This window comes from Electrophorus electricus, chromosome 8 (assembly GCF_041902795.1).
Source record: "Electrophorus electricus isolate QZ-2024a chromosome 8, ASM4190279v1, whole genome shotgun sequence".
Lineage (NCBI taxonomy): Eukaryota > Metazoa > Chordata > Actinopteri > Gymnotiformes > Gymnotidae > Electrophorus > Electrophorus electricus.
Window position 1 is genome coordinate 6,790,001 of NC_137504.1, and position 22,500 is coordinate 6,812,500.

Sequence of the window (22,500 nt, forward strand, 5' to 3'; positions counted from 1 at the left end):
TTTGGCAGAGGGACAGGTGTGTGCTGCAGGCACACATTTCATGTAACACACGTTACATCAATGAAAAAAATCACTAAATGGCTCAGAAACCATGTTTATTGAAAAAGCCAGAAAATGACTTAACCCTAAAAACACTTATCTAAAAAGATCCACAAACCAGTACCTGTTCTAAAATGACAGTCTCTGGAGATACACATGGAATTCTGGGAATAGCAGGTGAATACGGTCTAAAGAGAGCAAAGAAAAACTATTATCTCTAATACTGATACATAGCATAGATGTTAATGAACAAGTGTGTAATCCATGAAATATTGCATTGTTAGACAAGGTTAGACATCTGGAATCAGTTCAAAATCTCTTACGTTGTGCCCAGGCCTCCCTCAAATTCCCTCAGAGACTTCTTTGGTGAAAGGAAGTCATCATCCTGATCTTTCAGGTCATCTAGCTTCAAGTAGCGAGCAGCATCCATCCCCAGTAACTCATCACCTATGAAGGCAGACGTCAGCCCGCCAGAAGAAAGAGGAGAAGAGTGTGAAAGAGGGCAGAGAAGTGTAGAAGGGACCGACAAAGGGAAAAGAAGTGATGAAGACAGAAGCAATGGTTAAAGGAGAGTTCAAATATCATTCCATCTTCCATTCACAAGCACACACCAGGTTCAGTGCCAAGCAATGAAGTCATATAAACACACACACAAACACACACACACACACACTCATACACACACTCATACAGAGTGAAAAATGAAAAACATGAAGAAAATCAAGACACTCAGTCAGACTGTATGAAATTGGTTACTCTGGTGAGCATGCTCAGTATAAAGATAATATCACATGCTTCCTCTGCATTCAAGATAGACTTGTTCCTGTTATTAGAGGGGTTTAATGGTAAAAGTTCAAAGGTGAGGATGGAGTACACAGGCACTGTGTCTGCACATTTCCTAGGAGACTTCTGCTGAGTTAAATTATATTAATCAGTCAGGGTTTTTCAGTTATTAATACTCCAGTGGTGAGAGAACCCTTTTTAAAATTCAACTTTATTATGCAATCCTGTGAATGATGTTTCCCTCAGACAAATGTTAGTGCTAACAAAAAAAAAGTCGCATGGCAATGTGGAGTCAACAACATCATAACACTGAGCAAAAGATCTTGAAGCAAAGAGGTCAAAACTCAGCGTTACACGAAATGAGAGTGCTTGAGATGAATGCACACATTCACGAACCACCGACGACTGCACAACCAAGGCACAGAGAGAGACACACTCCTACCTAATGATAGCTGTGAAACTCCTGGAGAAGAGATGGAAAGACCAGTGTTCAGCATAACAATTGCTAACATAACAGCCAGTGATACTGTATTACATGTATAGCACTGGGTGCTATGTGTTCCAGCTGCATCTTTCAGTCCTTTAGTCTTTGAGTCCTCCTTCGGAGTGTCAGTGTGGCTGTGGTGCTGAAGAGAACCACTGCTTAAACACAACACCACCTACAGTCAGCCTGAGAGCACAAGTCCACTGGAGTCAGCATTACCAACCTTCATCCTCTGACACATCCAAGATCTCATCCACCGTCTCTGGGAAACTCATGCGGTGCTTCTCTGCTGAGATCTTGGAGCAGTGGTGGTATAGAGAGAGACACAGAGAAAGGGAGGCACAGAGAGACAGAGGCAACTTTTTAAAACAGAAGAGAAAAAATAGAAGTGTGACAAAGAGTGACCAGAGAGGACAAGATCGGCAGAGATATATAGTGATAACACCACATCACTCAACTATTAAAGAGACTTCAGAATACAATCAGGCAACTTCCCTGCAGTGCATATATTTCAAGAATTGGCTCTCACCATGGATGCAGATTCCTCAGTCACCAGCTTAAGCACGTCAATGACGGAGATGTAGCCTAGCCGTCTAGCAATGCCCAGAGGTGAAGTTCCGTTCTGACACAGATAAAAACATACTCACAGTTAGACACCACATGTGTGCATCTGATAACGACCCACAACAGTACCACAGCAGTTTTCTTCTAAATAATAAAAGTGCCTCCAGTAGCCATTTCATACTCAGGCTTTCTCAATTGTAGCAGAATTACAATAACTGATTTGATTAACTGTGAACACACTGAATGCAGCAAAATAGACTTAAAAATATTAAATGAGTCAACCAAAAATGTATTCTGATGTATTCTTTATTTATAAAATATGTTAGGTGATCAGCTGAGAGTTAGGCCTGTAGGGTCTCTACAGAGTAGGGAGAGGGGCAAATGAGTGAACAGTGTCCGTACATTTGCCCTTTCATTGGGCTGGGCACCATGTTTCAGGAGCAGGGTGACAATGTCTGTGTGGCCCTGCTGGGCTGCCTGGTGAAGAGGTGTGTAGCCCACCTGAGAGACAGGGAGAGGAAAGAAGCCAAACATGACTCAGCTAAGCAGTTGCACTTTGCATACAGTCACAGTCACAGTAGATTTCAGACTGAAAAATGTTTTAGCAAACAGATTATGGGATGGGTTTCTGGCTAATGTTCCTTGTTTCAGAGCATAGGTTAATTACACTTATTACTTCCTTTCCAAATTCTGCTAATTTTTTCTGTGGCCATAAACCCAGCCGTACGTGTGTGTTTGATAAGCTGCTGTAATGAAGCCATGTGGGTTGACTTACTCTGGTCTTACTGTTCACATGGGCCTGTTGCTGAAGAAGGAACTTCACCATCTTTATGTTGCCATAGTGACATGCCACATGTAGGGGGGTGTATCCCAGCTGAGAGAGAGGAGGGTTCACGAGTGTGAGAGACAGTGGTATAGAAGGAGAGAAATGGGTTGATAGTTGAGAGAAAGAAAGAAATAGTGTGAGAGAGACTGTCTGGCTCTGTCCCACAGTCCCTGGAGGCATCCAGAGAGGAGAGAGAAGCAATGACTGCACAGCTGAACTGAGAGACGAAACAATCCACCACAGGAACAGGAAGGGCATGACAAGAGTTCAAAGGTCCAAGCTGAGCTGCTCCTGCTTTATCACTTCCAAATTGCAGTGAGGATCATTAAAAGCCTCCTAGTTCACTAACACTGTGGGACTTTTGCACAATCGCCGTTGCAGATGTAGATGTAGGGATATCTCTTGCAGAAAAATGTAGGCATGTACATGCGTTTGTGTGTGTGTGTGTGTGTGTGTGTGTGTGTGTGTGTGTGTGTGTGTGTGTGTAGGTGTTTATGTGTTTACTCTTGAGGCTGTGTAGACTGAGGCACCCTGCTTTGACAGCATGTCTGCAATGCCCACATGACCTTCCTGAGCCACTAGATGCAGAGGAGTCAAGCCACTCTACAGAGAGAGAGAGAGAGAGAGAGAGAGAAAGAGAGAGAGAGAGAGAGAGAGAGAGAGAGAGAGAGAGAGAGAGAGAGAGAGAGAGAGAGAGAGAGATTATAATAATGTCAGATAATATCAGGTATACTGCATTAATACGTTTGAACAAATATATTAACATGTGTTTAGTCTATCTGTTGCCATGCACAGATCCTTTTAGTGTTAGCCATTTTCCAGCTCCAGGTCAGTTTTTGTCCATAGGACTGTTGGCAGGCCACTCTTAACCCAGTGATATGAGTGACATGTCACTGGTTTAAAACACCCAACAACACTGCTGTGCCCCTATGCCACATGCCAGTGATGTGTTGAGAATTGTCCTCCAACCATAAAATATCCAGTCTGCAGTAGTCTTGAGTAAATAATAAAGTGGTAACAGGTAGGTGTTTCTAATGATGTGCCTGATTTAGATTAGCTCTATATAAGGCTCTATATAACCCACTCTCTAATCCATAAAGCCTGCATCAGCAGGGTAGTGTGTGATGAGACCTTGTTGCCTATGTTGACATTGGCATGTTTGGAGATGAGGAGGGCCACCATGTCAGGCTGCCCCTCCTGCGCGGCCAGGTGGAGGGGAGTGATCCCCTGCAGAGACTCCGCATTGGTGTTCGCACCACACTGGAGCAGACAGCTAGCCATCTCCAGCTGGGTCTGCTTAGCGGCAATGTGCAGGGGAGTATAACCATTCTGGATGAGAAGGGTCACACATGGAGGGAGAGAGACAGGGAGTTACAGAAAGACATTCTTAATAGAAGTGAGGACTTCATTGTTGGCATCCCAAACCCAGTGCTGTGATTAGTGTATATGTTTGCAAACGTATATGTATATGTTTGTGAACATACATATTTCAGGTTTAGATTGATTGTAAGGTGGAGTATTATGTAATATGACCTATTTGCAAGGAGATCCAGCACCAATATACATATACAAGAGTATGTGTCTATGTGTATGTGTCCATGTGTGTGTGTGTGTGTGTGTGTGTGTGTGTGTGTGTGTGTGTGTGTGTGTGTGTGTGTGTGTGTGTATGTGTGTGTGTGTGTATGTCTCACTTGGGCTGTGCTGTGTGGAGAGCTACCCTTGCTGACCAGTAACTTGACAACATCCAAGTTGTTATGATGGACAGCTATGTGCAGAGGGGGCAGTCCATTCTGCAAGGAAAGAGGAGAGACACATACTCTTAGTCAGCTGATGCTGTGTGTCTCACACAAATACACATACACACAAATGCAAATACACACACAGGGAGAGTCAAAGAAGTGCTCTGGTGTAGGGGCAGTGTGGGAGACTGCAATACCTTTCCTACTGCATTTGGATTGGATCCTTTGTTCAGAAGCAACTCTGCTACGTCCACCTTCCCATATTTGCATGCCACATGTAGTGGAGTGAACCCTTTCTGTTGGGACACACACACACACACAAACACACACACACATGCCATAGAAAAGATGAAATGGTAAGAGGGGCCACTTATAATCCAAAAAGAACAAAGAAGGTTAAACTAAGAAGGGCAACAGACAAACATAAAGGATACAGGAAGACATAAAATAAAAGAGGTAAGAATGGAAGAAGAGGACCAGCCTTGGTCATCTTGGTTTGCTGGGCATTGCCATCTAAGAGAATACGTATGGTCTGGGTGTGTCCCTCCCGGGCAGCGATGTGCAGAGGGGTGTGCCCAGCTGTGGTAGCAGAATCAGGATTGGAATTATGATCCAAAAGCAGATTCACCATCTCTTTATGACCCATACGAGCTGCACAGTGCAGTGGTGTCTGATCATCCTGCAGACACCAGACAAAAAGAGACAGAATGGCAGATGTCTTGTGTTTATGAAATGTACTAAGATGTTTAAGATGTTTATGAACCGTTCTAAGAGAGTGAGAGTATGATTGTGTAATTGTAGCCCTCTTCCTGCTGTGTTGGCACATGCCTACCTTAGCTTTAGCATCCGCCTGCGCTGAATTCTGCAGCAGGAACTGAGCCACCTCACAGTGCCCTGCCCTAGCTGCCATGTGCAAAGGAGTCTCCACTTTCTACAACAACACATTGAGATCCAGTTAGAGACCACTGCATTGGCAGAATACCCATGGAGGAGTCCTCTGATAATAACTAATTCCTTAGTTATTAACAGAGTACTCCCAGGAATTGCTTAGATTGCACATAGTCTGGCAGAGTAGTCTTGTGTCGCAGGGGTGCCGTTGGCTGGGGGTTTGGGAACATGCTCACCACGTTAGATGCGTTGGGAGAGGCTCCTTTCTGCAGCAGACTCTTCACTATTTTGAGGTGCCCCATGAATGCAGCCACATGGAGTGGAGTCAGACCAGACTAAATGAGAACAACATATCCACCTATCAAGAAAAGCTGAGCAGAACTTAAAAACTGTCAAAAGTCAGTAAAAAGGATGAAAGAACAACAATTTGCTGTCAAACCACATGTAAATTAATTACTCTGAAAAGTAATATGATATTCACAAAATTTTCTCAGGTATATCACAAATATTCACAAAAACAAATATTAAAAGTGTAGGTTATGCAGCAGTAACTGCTCTATCCCAGACACAGCAATATGAGTGATATCTGACCTCGGTCACAGCCTCTAGAGATGCCGAGTGCTTGAGCAGGAGGTCCATGGAGTTCATGTGGTTCTTCTTGCAGGCAATGTGCAGAGGAGTGAAGCCATTCTGAGAGAGCAAAGACATGTTATTAAACAACCCACCCATGGACCAGGGAGAAGTAAAGAGCAGGGAGAAGGTGAGAAGAGAGTGCAACACACCAGGGCACGAGCGTTGGCCTTGGCACCCTTTTCCAGCAGCACACTGGCCATGCGGTGATGGCCACAGTGCGTGGCTACATGTAGTGGCGTCAGGTGGTCCAGGGTGATGTCATCGATGTTTGCGTTGTACTGAAGGAGCTGTCGCACACAGTCCACATGGTCACCCTGTGCCGCCATGTGGATGGGAGACAGGCCGTTCTGCACAAAGAGAGCGGCGATAGGCCCGATCAGCCAAGCACAGACTTGTGTTTGGCTTTTCAAACAAATCTATCAGGAGTCAGCTGTCTGAATGAAGATAATCTACTTATAGTTACACTGAGTCCAAGATTAGATGTGACCTTGGTCTGGGAACCTAATCCATATACAATAAGCAAAACAGAACCTTCGATAAGGCACACCCAAGATTGGACCATTATGTCTTCTCAGGGCCATATGGCCCCATTGGTCACATGTGGTGCTAATGCTGAATCACCTTAGTTTTGGCCTGGATGGGAGCTCCTTGGTCCAAGAGGATCTCTATCACTCGCACATGGCCATTCCTGGCTGCACAATGCAGCGGGGTCAGCTCATCCTGACAGAGAGACACGCGGTTAAAGAAATATTTTAGTGCGATCTTCCTTTACACAACCACTGAGCTAGTTTTCTGGAGTTCCTCTGGGCATAAAATATTTCATATGTTACATGCTGACAGTATAGTCCTAGAGGGTCCTGGTGGATAATAATGCCAAAAGAAAGCATGTATTCCTTGTTACTAAATTAATTTTTAAAATGTACCATTTGGTGTTCAAATCCATTTTTTAACCTGATACTCTCCCATGAGGGGATAAATAGGTCATCTTTGGCAAGCTAGGCATAAATAACCCATCAGTATGAGACTGTGTGTCCTAGTGTGTGAGGCATAAGCAAAAAGAATACAGTACCTTTGTCCTGGCATCAATCTGTGCCCCCCTGTCCAAAAGCAGTCGAACCATAATCACATTCCCTCTCCTGGCAGCGATGTGCAATGGCGTGATGCCATTCTGAGAGTAGCCATATAGAGGCGACGAGACACAGAATAGGAGAGTTGTTAGTCCCTGGCTTCATGTGATAGAGGTGTATAAGAGGAGCGGATGTAGGGGGTGGGTAGCATGCCTGTGACTGCTTAAAATCCCAGGAAGAGAATGGTCACGCAAGGCTGGAAAGCAGCACCAACCTTTGGTGTGAAGTTCACATCGGCTCCTCTGTTTATTAACAGTTGCGCAACACTCAGATTCTCATAATGTGCTGCAATGTGTAGTGGAGTAAAGCCAGTCTACAGGGAGAGAAAATGAGGGAAGGGGGGGGGGGAATGGAAACAAGGAAGAGGTTGATAAAGAAAGACAGGGAGTGCAAGGAACACAGAGAGTTAGAGGGAAAGAGAGAGAGAGTACACTTTAAAATGACAGCTTTTTAAGCAACAGAAAAACAGATATGAGAGTATTTATGATACCATGCACAAGCACCAGGTGGTTTTATGTCAAACTTTTGTATCCACATCAGTATTTGTACAGTGAGTGCTTAATGTTTAATTGGTTTTCATATTGTCATCATTGCTGTTAATTCACCATGTTTCCCTTCATGGAGTAAACCTTGCATATGAGGGAGCATATGTACTCCCATACACAGGCTCATGCTACCTTGCTGAGAACATCTGGGTTGGGGTCATTTTGCAGCAGCACGGCTGCAGTGCGCGTGTCATCATTGCGGGCGGCGATGTGGAGGGCGGGCAGGTGCACTTTGCCCTTGGTCCCATAGTTAATGAGGAGGGCTACCACATTCTCATGACCCTGCTGCAGAGCTACGGCCAGGGGTGTGAAGCCATCCTGATACAGCCCAGAGGGCAGTGGAGAAATAAAGATAGTTATTATAGGAACCTATAGGTGAACATATAGGGAAAGAGTAGATGGGCTTCCCTCTCCATGTTACTGGTCATGTGCTTTGTCACTCACCTCTGTTGGAAGGCTCTGATTGGCTCCATTCTCCAGCAGAAATTTCACCACCTCCAAGTGGTTCTCCTGTGCTGCCATATATAAAGGACTAAAACCTTTCTGCAGAGGTAAGATGAAAGAAAAAAAAAAACAGACATCAACACCTTGTCTGGATCATATCTGCCAAGACTTAGCCTGGAGGCACATTTGGTATTGTGGTCTGAGACTTTCAGCGGCTGACCTGAGACTGAGCGTTAACATTGGCGCCACAGTTGACCAGCTCAGCAACAACTTTGTCTTGACCAGCCAGTGCAGCAATATGTAGGGCAGTATTCCCTTTCTGTGAGTTAGAGTGACAACAATACACTATCAAAATGTCAGACAAACATTTATCGAGTCGACTGCTTAAGAACATTGTTATTTTTGTTCATTTTCATGGTAGCATTTCCATTTGTTCCACTATTTTCATGCTGGATGCTTTAAAAGTGTTATGATACCTTTGTGGTCTTCTCCAGGTCAATCCCATTGTGAAGCAGCTCCAGCACCATTTTAACATGACCCTCCTTCGAAGCCAAGTGCAACCCGTTAAGTCCATTCTGCCCACGAGAGGACAATCAAGAGCCATTTAAAACCTTATATCTGTAAATAGACCTATCTACACCTCTACCTCTATCTCGTTTATCTATTGTCTGACACTCAGAGAGATATGAGCTAAAAATATCCAGCTATAGGAGTGAATTGAGCATGGAAGTGTGGCATCTCATTAAGATTTTTGTGGGAGCTGAGGCGTGCTAGCTTCTTGGAAGAGCTACACGTATGCACAGGCCTGTTTTATGTGCAGACACTGGGTGGGAGGGGCTGACTGGTAACCAGGGCAACACTGTGCTCTAACAGGTACTGTGCATGGGGCTCGGGCTGGTCATCTGGGGCTCTGTTCAGATAGCAAAACTTGGACTCCACATACTGCAGATTCTCCCAGCAGATAAGAGCTCCATACTGCAGCTGTGTCAGACACACATAGACATAAAGAGAGAGAGAAAGAGGAGAGAGAGACAGAGAGAGAGAGAGAAAGAGAGAGAGAAAGAAAGGTGGAGGGGACTGGGGAAAATTTATAAAGTCTTACAGTTTTAGAAGATCATTGTCTAGGATTCTAGACATTAGGATTCTAGAAATTTACAGCAATTGAGTCTGTTCATTTTTCTTTTCACTCCTCAAGTGCATATTTGCAAAGGTGCCATGGGTACTTTGCCATAAACATTGAAGTGCTGGATGTGATTTTACATGCGTAACACGATGCAGGTTACAAAGCAATGCTGTAGTGATAATCAACTCAAAGAAAACAAATTGTGTTCAGTGGGTAAGTTGTTCAGAACAATTTAATTAGTCATTTGTTTAGATTCTAACTTAAGCAGCCTGCTTTATTAAATAAATTATATCACTTTCACTGTTTTGAAAGATATGCAGCTATAGTTTTTAACACAGGGGTATAATATTCTTACTTACCTTATCCAGTGTTAACCTTAAAATAATGAAAATATCTTCTATAGCTGAACAGAGGGGAGATCAACAGATCACTATGGCATATTTCTTGACAGTAAGGGAAACCATTATTAACAGTGGCAAAAATCTCTACCTCATCAAACATATGTGACTAATGCTTATGTCAGTTCTCTCTTAGACCTGCCAGCCTGCTTCCAGCTCATTTCAAAATCTAGCAACACCAATAGCACTCAGGCTTTCATCTCACAACCAGATATAGTTCCAGTAACAACAATGTCAGTTCATATGTACCTAATGCAATAGTTGTGAAGCTATAACCAATATTTTATTTCAAATCTACATTTTTGCTGGCTTATGTCGCTTATTTTTGTTATAACTATATCTATATCTATATGCTACATTTTTGTTATAACTATATCTATATACTATATTTTTGTTATAACTATATCTATATCTATATACTATATTTTTGTTATAACTATATCTATATCTATATACTATATTTTTGTTATAACTATATCTATATCTATATACTATATTTTTGTTATAACCATGTCGCTTATAACTATCACCTTCTCAGTCACTATGGACCTTCAGCTCTCATAAATATGGAACATTTCAGAAAACTCAAACTATGTATTCTTACATTTCCTTTGTATATTTACTTTAATGGAAAACTCTACATATAATTAAGCCCTAAAACCAAGTTACTTTAATGTCTAATTTATTTAACAGTTAGAATTAGCCTTTCTATGAATGATGCACTGAGATGCTGTAGAATTCGATATGTGTGTGTGCGTGTGTGTGTGTGTGTGTGTGTGTGTGTGTGTGTGAGTGTAAGTGTGTGTGCGTCTGTGTGTGTGTGTGTGCACTCAGACTGCAGGCATATGGTGTGGGTGTTCATTACCACTGCTTTGACTGCTGGCAGCCAGCCAAACACATAGCAGCCCATTTACAAACTCATCTCTGAGCGCTAAGCATAGGTATTGTTCAGCACCAGAATCAGCTATTCTGAGCCTCAACCTTGTGACGTGATGCAAGCCAGTGCCAAGCCATGACCAGTGAGAAGGTTGTGAAAAGAAGACGTGCTGATATCATTAATTACAGCCATTTACTCATTATGGCACAGAACACACCACAGCAATGATAGAGTAAACACAGCTGCACTGAGACCCAGAAAATACATAATATATGCACTCACACACACACACACACACACACACACATACGTACATACAGTTGTTAAAATAAGGCACTTTTTAAGTTGCTCTGGATAAGAGCATCTGCCAAATGTTGTGAATGTAAATGTAAATGTTAAATGCAAGTCAGTAAATCCATAACTTGACATTACAATATGTGAATATGAACATTTTTATTTGACTCCCTAAAGTTAATTAAAAGAGTCTAGGGCAAAGCTTTATTGTCATCATTTGATCAGACTGCTCCTTTCATTTAATAAAATGATTATTTCAGCTATTAGAACAGAATTGCCACATGGCCAGATTTGCAGCGGTATGTGACGTTTGGAGGTCAGCTCCTACCTGATTGGCTGTGTTGATGTCTATTCCATTTTTGATATGGTCCAGAACCTTTTCCACATTACCTGAGCGTGTTGCCCGCAAAAAACCGGTTGCTGCAATTGCCTGAGCAAGAAAGAGGAGAGAGAGAGAGAGAGAGAGAGACATAGAGAGGGAAAGAAAGAAGAATAAATAGACAAAAAGCATAGCTAGGGTTGCTTACTTCATATCTTTGTGAGGCAGAAGAATTGTTTATACAGTTAGGATTTGCGGGCACAGTGACTGGGATCAGGGTGCTCTGAGGACAGCTGGTACTGATAAGGCATGCTGGGCTGTGTGTAAAGCAAACATCAGACACAACATGACAGACTCAATATACTACTCAAGGGCCAAACATACTGCAGCTCAGAAAACCCTTCGGTTATCAACTAGCATGCAGTTAATAGGATATCCAGTTCTCAGGTTTAACATACATACTCTTGAACTTCATTACTAAAATACATAGTGATTTACCAGCATCCTGTTGATTTATCGATATCCTTTAATACTGCCTGTGATAAAAACACATTACTTTAGGATGCATGTTATAAGATTATGTTACTTTATTATGGATATGTTATAAAATAAGAACAGGACTTATTCACACTATAGGGAGAAGGCTCAGTATTTAAATTCTTCAAATTTTTATTCATTTTTATTATCTTTTTACATTCTTTTTTTGCCTGTAACCACAGCACACACATCACATACCACAAAGTCTCTATTTGCAACATTTATTTAGAAATGTATGCAACTTTCTCGCTCTCTCTCTCTCTCTCTCTCTCTCTCTCTCTCTAGTCATGACACATACCTTTTGATCTCTTGCTGCTTCATCTCCCAGTGGAATACTGGTGTAAGCTCTCTAACTTTCCTATTTTTCCACTCCATGTGTTTTTCTTTTACCTAAAGTATTTACGGAAATCACAGAATTTCACATAGTGGAGTATCTGTCAGAAGCATCATATAAATAATTTCGCTTTTAATCACAGCTTCAGCTGTGTCCATCATGTCTTCTTTGAAACTCCATGAGACAGATATGGTGAGCATCACTTTGCCATGGCTTAAAAGCAGTTATTGCTGAAGTGCCTCCATTCCTGCATGCATACGGAACCATAGATTTTTCTGAGACTGAGCCGTTTTGTATTATCAAATCTTCAAGGTTCTGCTCAGGGCTGTCATATCCTCCTGTGAAGATGTGATTGGAATACTATGCAAAAGGGGCAAAAGTAATTTAGTAATCCTATTTCTCACGCTTTCCTGCTGACAGCAGAGAAAAAGCTTTCCTCTTTTCATCACAATGAAAGTACTCTGTGTGTAAGTGTGTGTGTTCCATGATCAAATGCAGTATCACTATATCTAGCATTTTCCCAGAAGCAACACCAAAATCACCACAGAATATCATTTTAGTCTGTTTCCTGCTAACTACTGGCCGAGATTGATTTTCTACCAGCTCTCTTCTGCTTCTGAATAGGTCCACATGACTGCTCTCTTCAGCAATTTGTTCATAATCATTATGTGTAATCCCTGTGAACACTCATTCCATTGTAATCATATGCTGAAAACAAAACATGGTTGATTTCTACCACAGTAACTGCCCTTGCTTCCCCTTACATAGTTGCTTCTGTTGGGCCCCTGAGCAAGGCCCTTAACCCTCAATTGCTCAAGTTGTATTTGGTCATAATTGTAAGTCGCTTTGGATAAAAGTATTAGTTAAATGCTGTAAAATGTAAACATGAATGGTGTTGCTCCTGGTATTATATAACCCAAACACATTACCTTATAAATGTATAATTCAGTCTCTTATAATGGAGAAAGTCCTTTCTTGATAATGGGGATCATGTAGCAAGCTAGTCAACCAGTGGTACTGCCTGTGACATCTTATATACTGAAAGACACATCCACTGCAATACTGTTTGCTAAGCCATAGTTATTACTTTCTTGGCATATAGCAGAATATGTAGACATTAATGGATTCTGAGACTTAGATGATGATAAACAATTTAATTCTTTCAATTAGACATTCAATTCATTTAGACTTCTAAACTATTATTTATCAAATTTATTATGTATCTGTATTTATCAATTTTATTATGTATTATGTATCTTATTACTATTGTATACAAAGTATCTTTCTTTTCTAGGATGGATTTTGTCAGCCTCTAGCAGAATGTAGAATATTTAAAGTGCAAATACTAGCACAATTTTTAATCAAATACCTCACTCTTGAATACTAATTTACCACATCACAAACCATATGCTTGATTTACTGGAAATTTGAGTCTTGAGTTAGCTTTATTACATTTGAGTAGACATTTTTAATTACGTTCCCAGCTTACGGCTGGGCAGAAACTCACACCAAATATCAGGCCAAGTCTCCCTGGGATGAAACACACATATTAGAGCCAACAGTTATCATTCAGAATTACTCCTCTAAACTCTAAAGTCTCAAATCCCACTTAGTTTCACATTGGTCATTTTTTCATTTCCCACTATTGAAGGTTTCTACCATATTCTGAAAAATAAAGTCACATTGCCTCTACATAATATATTTTGTGATGATTTAACCTGACAGCAGGCCTGGCTGTTTGCACTCTTCAATGTTCTGTGAGCGTATTTTAAAACAGGATTACAGCCCCTAAGCGCATGCCCTTCTGTAACACACAGTGAATCACACCATGAAATTATTGCAGTTAGATCTACAAACACTCATTTGTATTTGTGACAAGTACAATATCTAGTGGTACAATGTCTAGTAACAACAGAATAACAGCAATTTAAAAATGACCATATCCAGAGACTCAAAAGAATATTAGTGTGAAAGTGGGAGGAGGATATAAAAACATTGTCGTCCTGCTGTTTTGATCCTATTGGTCATTTCAGAACAAAGACTAGTATGACAATAGTATGAGTAACTGTCATACTGAACCCTGAAACAAGGTAAAAGGCTTGAGTGACCATAAAGTCCATTCTACAGAGACACAATGGCAGGAATTTGACTTGTGCTAATTGTTCCATTAGATCATGTGTGTTTTGTTTAGGTAGACAGTGTCACAAAGTGAAATAAGGAAGAGACAGAAATTAAATATTTCAGTGCTGGATTGTGCATGCCTAAGAAGAAGGGTAAAAACACAACAACCAGTTCCTAAATCTACCAGAGCATTTTATTCCACACTGAAATCTTAAGCATGCTCCTCCATGTGAATTGGTGTGATAGTGAAGTGGTTAATTGATATTTTCATCAGCAATTTTCATATTAATCAAAGTAATCGAATTCTGATATGCACTCATTTCATCAGTACTCTGCATTCCTACCATCTTTCAGCTATGTACTGTCCTTGTGTGGGATATGAGCTTGGGTGCAGAGTATGGACACTGAGTATTAGGTTTTAAAGTCTCCAAAATAGACACCCTAGCAAACTGATGACCCCTGAAGTTGTGAATTTGGAAGAAATTAAACAATCTTGCAAGCGTTTATGACAAGGTAGATATCAATGTATGTCTAAGACACAAGTCAGTTAAGTAGCAGGGCCCTTGTGAAAATTTGCACCCATGCTGTCAAGATCAGTCCCTCCAATGTTCCGGGTTCCATGTTTTCCCTGTCTTGTGTGTTTTTGTTCTGTTCCATGGTTCGTTTTCTCCTCCCCTCGTTTGATTTTCCACACCTGTCCCTCATTTCTAGTATTACGTTCATGTATCTAAACCCTGTCTGGATCCCAGTGTTTTTGGCTGTTCATTTGAATGTGTTAGGCTTCATTGTGTTTATGTTGAATGGTTGCGTTTATGTGATTGTGAATGTGTTGGTTTCTACTCCATGTTTCTTAGCCCTGAGTTTTCCCTAGTCTTTGTTGTAGCCTGCTTCCCCTGTTTGCCTCTGTGTGTTTGTTTTGTTAATCATGTATCCCTGTACTCTTTGACCCTGGACTGCCTTAACGACTCTGATTCTGGATTTGGCCTAAATAAATCTCGCTCTTCTCCACACAAACGTCCGCCTCCTTATCGCTCAACAATACACACGCCCAATTCACCCCTTGCCCTATCACTTAGCCCTCCAGTTTGCACATTCATGCTTGGGGGAGGGTATCCTGAGTTTTGTTGACATAGAAGAGTAAGGTGAAGTGTTAGGGCTCTGTGGCCCTCAAAATGCATATTTTTCAGAGGCACACTCCAAAGAGAATTTTCTCAGGTCTTGCAAATCACTGGCAAAGATGGCTGTGTAAGCGATCAAAGAAACCCACAAATGTTTAGTATTTTCTCTGTTAATAAAGATATAAAAAATTATGATAACCATTGTATGATCTTAGATTGATGTTTTTGTCATAACAAGCATAAAAATATCATTAGTAGTATACCGGTGTCTCATTGACTAGCTAGCCAATCTTACCTCATAATTGCTGATTTGTGCATGAGATTCTCACATTTTGACATTTTAAAAAAAGTTCAGCAGTGAGCTTGCTGAACTTTACCACTCCTGTAATATCAGTGCAGTTTGGCAGGGTTGCCTACAGAGCACCTGTAGTAGCCTGGTAATGAAGCAGTGGTCCTTTTTTTATTTGGTGACCAATTGATTAACCAAAGTTGTAAGCTGCAGACAACTGCAAAAAAATGCCCATAGTGACACAAATGACACGAGAGATCACCACAGCTGAGGACAGCATATTGGAAATGTCCAGCTCACTGAGTCTGACTATATAAAAATCATCAAGGACTACTGATGACATATATTTTTGAAGAGTTTTCACATTTTGTAGGGGAAGATTTCAACCTTAATCTGTTCAGCTCTACTGAGAGATAGGGAGTGAGAGAGAGAGAGGAGAGAGATAACTATAGCTAACTATTTGCCTAACCTGAAGTGGTAGTGGAAGAATTATCAATCCTTCTGGTAACCTTCATCATAGTCTCATGACATCATCCAAAGAGAGATTGAGAACTGGCAGTTAATTAAGATGTATTCATCATATGGAGGTAGACTAACTATTCACATCTGATATATCTTTTACATTTACAGCATTTAGCTGACACGTTTGTCCAAAGCAACTTCCAATTATGACTGAGTACAACTTGAGCAACTGAGGGTTAAGCGCCTTGCTCAGGGGCCCAACAATGGCAACCCTCTCTCTCTCTCTGTCTCTCTCTGTCTCGCTCTCTCTCTCTCTCTCTCTCTCTCTCTCTCTCTTTCACACACACACACACACACACACACACACACACACACACACACACACACACAAACACAGACAGTGAACAGCTCAGCACCAGTAGAAAGAGTGTAATACATTTCATCCTCCTGGGTTTACTTTGAGATCCACGTCTGCAGAAAAAGAGCCTAAATGGTTTCACAGAGACTAACACACACCATCCCATCAACCCCCCCCCCCCCCACCCCCCACAAAAACTAAAAATAGCCCCACAAACGTCATGAACAGCTCAGCTCCAGTGGAGTGACTGTGATGTATTTCAGTAATGAATCTTCCTGGGTTTACTTTAAGACCCACTTCTGCAAAAAAGGAACCTAAATAGTTTAACAGAGGCTCTCTCTCTCTCTCTCTCTCTCTCTCTCTCACACACACACACACACACACACACACACACACACTCACACACACACACACACACACACACACACACACATCTATCTGCATCTTTATTACAATAAAGGCTATATATACAATTTTCCTGGAGCAGATCAGCTTACCCATGTATGGTAACCTATAGGAACAGACAACAGCAGAGGCCAAAAACACAAAGTCGTCTGAACAAATGCAGACAAGGTCAGTATTGTCACATTGTCAGTTGGCCTGTGCCAATTTCCCTAAAGAATTACCATAGCCTGCAGAAATCCTCTGTTGACCTAGACAGAATGTAAAATCAATGAAAGTACCAAGAAGTACCCTTGAGTCAGAGTTGACTAAATATTGATGCGTTTCTAGTGTGGATGTTCATAACTGTGTATGTTAGCAGTTTATTACTGATACACATATGTATAATTCTTAAATGATATCTACCATGTCCCAGATAAAATCAACATGTATTATAATATTTGTAAGCATCTATAATATGTAATGTTTGATGTTTTTCAGATTTTCAGAATTTATCATTTAATTTTCTTAGGAATACATTGTATTTGGAGAGCTCTCTCATTGAATTCAAGGGTTAATGGATATGTATTTTGAGCATTTTTAACTATTCAGCCATGTCCTTGTGTTTCTACATGAAAATACTCACTCAGTCTCTCACACGCTGTGTGTCTCCATTACTATCCTCTCACATGTACTCTCCTACCTGGATTTATACAAAGTACGTTTGAAAACATTATCTTCTGCATATAATAAACATTCAACCTCTGCATTTATAGCGCAGAGGACCTTCAAGATAAGAAAACAAAAATGAATAAACAAAGTTATGTATGCATGACTGAATAATCATATGCTAAAAAGCAAACATTGAAATATCGATGGTGTGTGTTCAGCCACTGGGTCTGCAATCCATTAGAAACTAGATACTGCCTTACTTTTGCACAGTCTCGTAGTCCCAACACACTGCTATACTCTGTTGTGAAGATTTAGTCTGCAATAAGAATGAAGAGGCTTTAGAATGAAGCCTCGTGAAGCAGTGCAATATTCCTATATTGTTTTGTTTTGTTTTTTTAAGGAAAGCAGAGTACACCAGCTTGGGAACTTCACCAAAGGAACTGAAAATACCTCTAAAAAAGGCCAGAAGTTCAGTCACATCTGCTACAAGGGCACTAACTTCCAAAGACTACGTTACCCACAAAACCCCTGTTCATTCCCAGTCTCCAGATTATTAGTCTCACCTGTATCTCATTATCCTATTGTGTCTGTGTATATAAACCCACTATGTTCATTCAGTCTTTGTGAAGTCCTGTTTGGCTGTCTAATGTTTCTGAGCATTTGGGTTATTATCTCATGTTTTCTCTGGTTACTCTGATCCTTGCCTGTATTGTTGGATTACCCTTTTTGCTTGTTTCCTATTGGATTTGTTTGCCTTACTGGATTGACTTTGGTTATTCACTACTGCCTGTTTTTGTCTACGACTTGGATTGCCCTTATCGGATTAAAATATTCTGTTTTACTGCATTCGACTCTCTCTGTTCATCACACATTACAAGTTCATTAGAACAGAGGGCAAGAAGTTTCAAATGTATAATTTTTTAAAATCTATTTAATAAAATTCAATTTTATTCCACAAATTAAAATGTTAGCTAATTATAGAAGCAAAACCATTCATATCAGGAGAGAACTAACATCAAGTAGGTGCTGAGCCTTACTCTGAGGAGGCAACCTCTCCGGGGCTCATTTAACACTACAATCACATAAAAGAGGTGGTGGTGGGAGGGGTCACCACTGAGGACACACAGCTCATTACCTAATAACAACAAAACACAATAGGCAAACATAAATATAAGACAGAGCCCAGAAGCCAACCCTCCAATCATTTTGGGAGAGAATTATTCCAGTCAGGAGCATACAAGCATGTCGGATTATAATTCACGTTAACTACAATAAAGGAAATGGCCAGAAAGAAATACAATAACAAAAAACAATACCGAACATGACAAAATTAAATGAAATAGCAAAACAGCATAAAGACAGAGGAAGCAAAAAGGGCAAGACAAACAGGTAAAACCAAAAGGAAAGACAAAAACAGCATTGTAGTCCACGTTAGGACACCATAGCTCTAGCATACTCTAATTAAAGACAAGCTAAACAACTTTGAACTAAAAAATGATATAAAGCATACATGCACTAAACAGCCACATACCTGCAATAGTGACAAGTCTGCCTAGAACTAACTGCCTTAATACCAACTATAGTGTCTAATACCCTCAGCACAGAGAACTCACTGCCTTGACAGTGACTATGACACCCAGTGCTCTCAACATACTAAGTTCTTGGTGCAGCAATCCAGGAAACTCCTCAAGATCAAATGATGCAATGCTCTTTCCACCAGGGCATTTATACCCAACAGCACCCCTTATTTAATAAGGTGATCAGCCAGCAAACTAACCACGCCTAAAGCTAAATAGGCTACCCAGGGGAAAGTTAACCCTTGATCTGCCACACTAGCGATTACTATCACCCTGCCTTCATTAAAGCTATCACTTCTTTTCTCTCTCTTTATCTCCACACTCTCACCGGTGTATACCTCACGTCTTATTAGCTTCCCTCTCTCCTTTAAAGAAGCATTAAACATTTCTCAGCCACACTGCAGTAGTCTGTTCTTCCGCTTCAATATTTTGCAGATTTCAGAAGACCTTGCTGTCAAGCAGGCTTAGTAGAACGTTTCCAACTCTCATCATTCTGTGCTGGTGTTCTTCCCCATTACATCACTGCTCATATTAATCTTTACCAATGCACTCATGTCCTGTGCACATATCATTTAGGCACAAATGAAAGCAATTTGCATATTTCTAATTATGTGATTGACCATACAGGTTAGAACCCATCTTTGAAATACAGATATTTTTTACATGAATCATGAGGGGTTAAATATGCTATGAGAGGTTCTGACTGAGGTTCTGTCATTTATTGTATGAGTCTACCAACCATGTATAATTCTCTTAAATGAATAAACAAACAAACTGAAACATCCATGGGGGAAAAGGACTACTTTAGGACTGTAATGTGTGTGGCCCGAGTGCCGAAGGGCGAGGGGCAGGATGCACAGGCTCCAGCAACATGGACAAACATTTATTACTACATAAAGACAACGGCACTCACATGCATTACAAACAATGAACATGAACACAATACGGTTAACATTAAACAAACACGATGAACACAGCTACATTTAACAATGACGAGAAGAACATTTAACTTTAACATTAACACTAACAAGCTAGCTCAACAATGACCGACAACACTGCACACAATGACAAGAGTTTAAATACACAAACACTAAGACAATACAGGTGTGTGCAGGTGTGGTTACGAACAAGATCCTCCCACTGCACGTGGTGGGCCAAACCACGTGACTCGCGGAGGCAAGCTCTCCGTGACAACGACATGTGAAATGTTGAGTCCAATGCCATCTATGTCTTGAGGCTAACAATACATGTTCTGTGCACATCCCTTTCCTTATTTGGGCAGGTAAGCGGCAGAGTTGTGAGAAGATTAAGTTGAGTGGAACCACGGCAGCTTTCACTGTGCCTTTAGCTCTCTCCTGCTACTGCTCCTGCTTCAGAAACAGCAAATATCTACACCCTGCTTCCTGTTCAGTGATCCAAGGGTAGCTCTGACATATATGAATTCTCAGGGGGGCTGAAATAAGCTCCCTTTCTAAAGACCTCAACAGCTGCTTTGAAGAAAATAATTAAAGACATACTGCGCAGTTACCCAGTAATTAATTTTACACTAATAAAGATTTCATTACCTTATTTTTTTGTTTAGTTTTCTTATTGATTCACTTCCACCACTTTTGCTAATTTACTTTATTCACAGTTTTACTTTTTTTTTATTTTTGTGACCACTGTCAAATATGACTGTTATGAAAATGTACTGTGCAATTGAAATGTATTATTATTATTATTATTATTATTATTATTATTATTATTATTATTATTATTATTATATAATGCAGCAAACCAGGGTTTGGGTAATGACTAACTAAGCTGATTAAAATAAATTAAACATAGACAAATTGGTCATCTTTTAAATCAGATATTCTATGAGGTAGAGAAGCTCATTCATGCTGTGCTTCTTCTCAGCAAGTAGAGCATTCTGACCCCTTCTGAACAACCATCAGTATCACATCCTAAAAGAGTGTAATACCTCTATCAAATGTACACCACTGTGGCAGGTTGGAAATCCATAGGCAATACAAATAACCAATAACATCTTGAGTCATGGTCTAACAAAGTACATAAGAGTAATGTATAATGAATAAGTCAATGTGCAACAAGGTCTATTGATCTGGTATCTGTGACTGCAGGGTGCACACTCAGCTTAGACAGAAACAGAATGAATGGACCAAGATGTTCTAGTATAGAGTTTTGAGTCTAAATTAATGATACTGAACTTAAGAGTTGGATGTTGTATTAAGAGGCTATGTGGCTAGACTTATAGACACTTATGGGACTCTAGTAGTGATATGTTTATATTTCATTCATATATTATTTTATTAATATAATACATTTTATTTGGAAGAACAGTACTGGGTTTGATTCCACAGCTAGCCATATTCCTATTCCCCAGAGCCAGAGAAAATGTTTGATGCCAAAAAAATGTATTCTAATGGATTTAGGGTAGCCTTGATAAAGGGAGACACCTGCTATTACAACATGCCTGGCCATGTTGTAAGCTGGTCTTCATGTTCTCAATACATCAATGTCAGCTCTGACCCAGAGTGTACTTCTGAATGTGCTTGGTTCCCAAACATATAGACGTACAAGTTGGACACCAGGTGTGTGTCCAATAAATCAACTATACTCTGTCCCTGAATCGTCATGGGTTTGTGGTAATAGAGTGCTCTCGAGCATCCCAGGGAACTTCACTTGAGAGGGATGTTACTATACTGAAATAGTTATACAAGGATTTGCTATATTTGACTCTAATCCCTCGACGTATCATAAGTCCTTGATGAATACAATCCTTCAAAAAAGAAATTAAGGGCTTTCACCAGGAGATATGCTCACATGGAATGACTGTTTTAGCTGACCCATGGTCCTCAAAGGACACAACAGCAGAATACACGAATAGCAGAATATATGGCATATTCCCTTTTAGTGATGTTGTAGCCACTCTCAAGAAGATTAACTTTCTTGCTTATGCCTTACAGGACTTAACAAATACAACTGCCTTGGCAATCACCTTAATTCAGAAGGACTGGAGGAAATCATAGCAGCAGTATTACCAAACTGCTTAGTTTTCGATATCTTCAGAGCCAAGGAAGAGGGTGTCTGTAAAATGTTAAATACCAGCTATTGTTTTCACATTCCTAACCACAGTGATAACATCACTGATTTGGTCCAACATATGATAAATATTGTGCCTAGCCTAATAACAGATGACTGAGGCCCCATCAGTTGGTTACACTATCTTTTTGGAAGGTATTATTCTTATCTATTGATTGTGTTACTGGTTATCTGTGTTGTATTAGTCCTCCCTTGTTTGTTACCCTGCATCATGGATGTTACTGTCATGTTCAAGCAGCAATACTTGATCCTCACACAGGGATCTAATAATAACTATAACGATATAGACTATCCAAATCTGTTCCCATATCCAGATGCCTATGATACAACAAGTTTGGTTGAATGACTGTTCATTTCATTAACAATACAAATATCTTTACCATATCAGCATTATGCAGAAATTTCTACTATTTCTACTATTTGCGTGATTACTATTTTAACTGAGCATATGTATGATTCATTT

General features: G+C 40.5%; 1 protein-coding gene and 1 long non-coding RNA gene across 6 annotated transcripts in view; one reads left to right on the forward strand and one right to left on the reverse strand.

Moving 5' to 3' along the window:
* Positions 1 to 18,169, forward strand: part of LOC145658939 (uncharacterized) — a 41,245-nt gene extending 23,076 nt beyond the window's left edge. The window contains exon 4 of the long non-coding RNA XR_014124828.1: positions 17,756 to 18,169. This is a non-coding gene — a long non-coding RNA (uncharacterized LOC145658939). The remainder of the gene's footprint in view (positions 1 to 17,755) is intronic.
* The window catches only part of ank1b (ankyrin 1, erythrocytic b), a 107,837-nt gene that overhangs the window by 18,080 nt on the left and 67,257 nt on the right, over positions 1 to 22,500 (reverse strand). For 4 of the 5 annotated variants that reach the window (XM_035527017.2, XM_035527016.2, XM_081718934.1 and 1 more), the window contains exons 2-26: positions 11,093 to 11,194; positions 8,549 to 8,647; positions 8,293 to 8,391; positions 8,073 to 8,171; positions 7,761 to 7,946; positions 7,298 to 7,396; positions 7,026 to 7,124; positions 6,578 to 6,676; positions 6,106 to 6,303; positions 5,915 to 6,013; positions 5,560 to 5,658; positions 5,268 to 5,366; positions 4,917 to 5,114; positions 4,633 to 4,731; positions 4,388 to 4,486; positions 3,828 to 4,025; positions 3,201 to 3,299; positions 2,646 to 2,744; positions 2,273 to 2,371; positions 1,836 to 1,928; positions 1,530 to 1,602; positions 1,265 to 1,285; positions 363 to 486; positions 164 to 227; positions 1 to 23 (exon numbers count right to left, since the gene is read on the reverse strand). The exon at positions 1 to 23 is cut by the window's left edge and continues 90 nt beyond it. In XM_035527017.2, the coding sequence (XP_035382910.1) occupies positions 1 to 23; positions 164 to 227; positions 363 to 486; positions 1,265 to 1,285; positions 1,530 to 1,602; positions 1,836 to 1,928; positions 2,273 to 2,371; positions 2,646 to 2,744; positions 3,201 to 3,299; positions 3,828 to 4,025; positions 4,388 to 4,486; positions 4,633 to 4,731; positions 4,917 to 5,114; positions 5,268 to 5,366; positions 5,560 to 5,658; positions 5,915 to 6,013; positions 6,106 to 6,303; positions 6,578 to 6,676; positions 7,026 to 7,124; positions 7,298 to 7,396; positions 7,761 to 7,946; positions 8,073 to 8,171; positions 8,293 to 8,391; positions 8,549 to 8,647; positions 11,093 to 11,194 (2,666 nt within the window). The remainder of the gene's footprint in view (positions 24 to 163; positions 228 to 362; positions 487 to 1,264; positions 1,286 to 1,529; positions 1,603 to 1,835; positions 1,929 to 2,272; positions 2,372 to 2,645; positions 2,745 to 3,200; positions 3,300 to 3,827; positions 4,026 to 4,387; positions 4,487 to 4,632; positions 4,732 to 4,916; positions 5,115 to 5,267; positions 5,367 to 5,559; positions 5,659 to 5,914; positions 6,014 to 6,105; positions 6,304 to 6,577; positions 6,677 to 7,025; positions 7,125 to 7,297; positions 7,397 to 7,760; positions 7,947 to 8,072; positions 8,172 to 8,292; positions 8,392 to 8,548; positions 8,648 to 11,092; positions 11,195 to 22,500) is intronic. The other variant, XM_081718935.1, reaches the window with a different exon arrangement.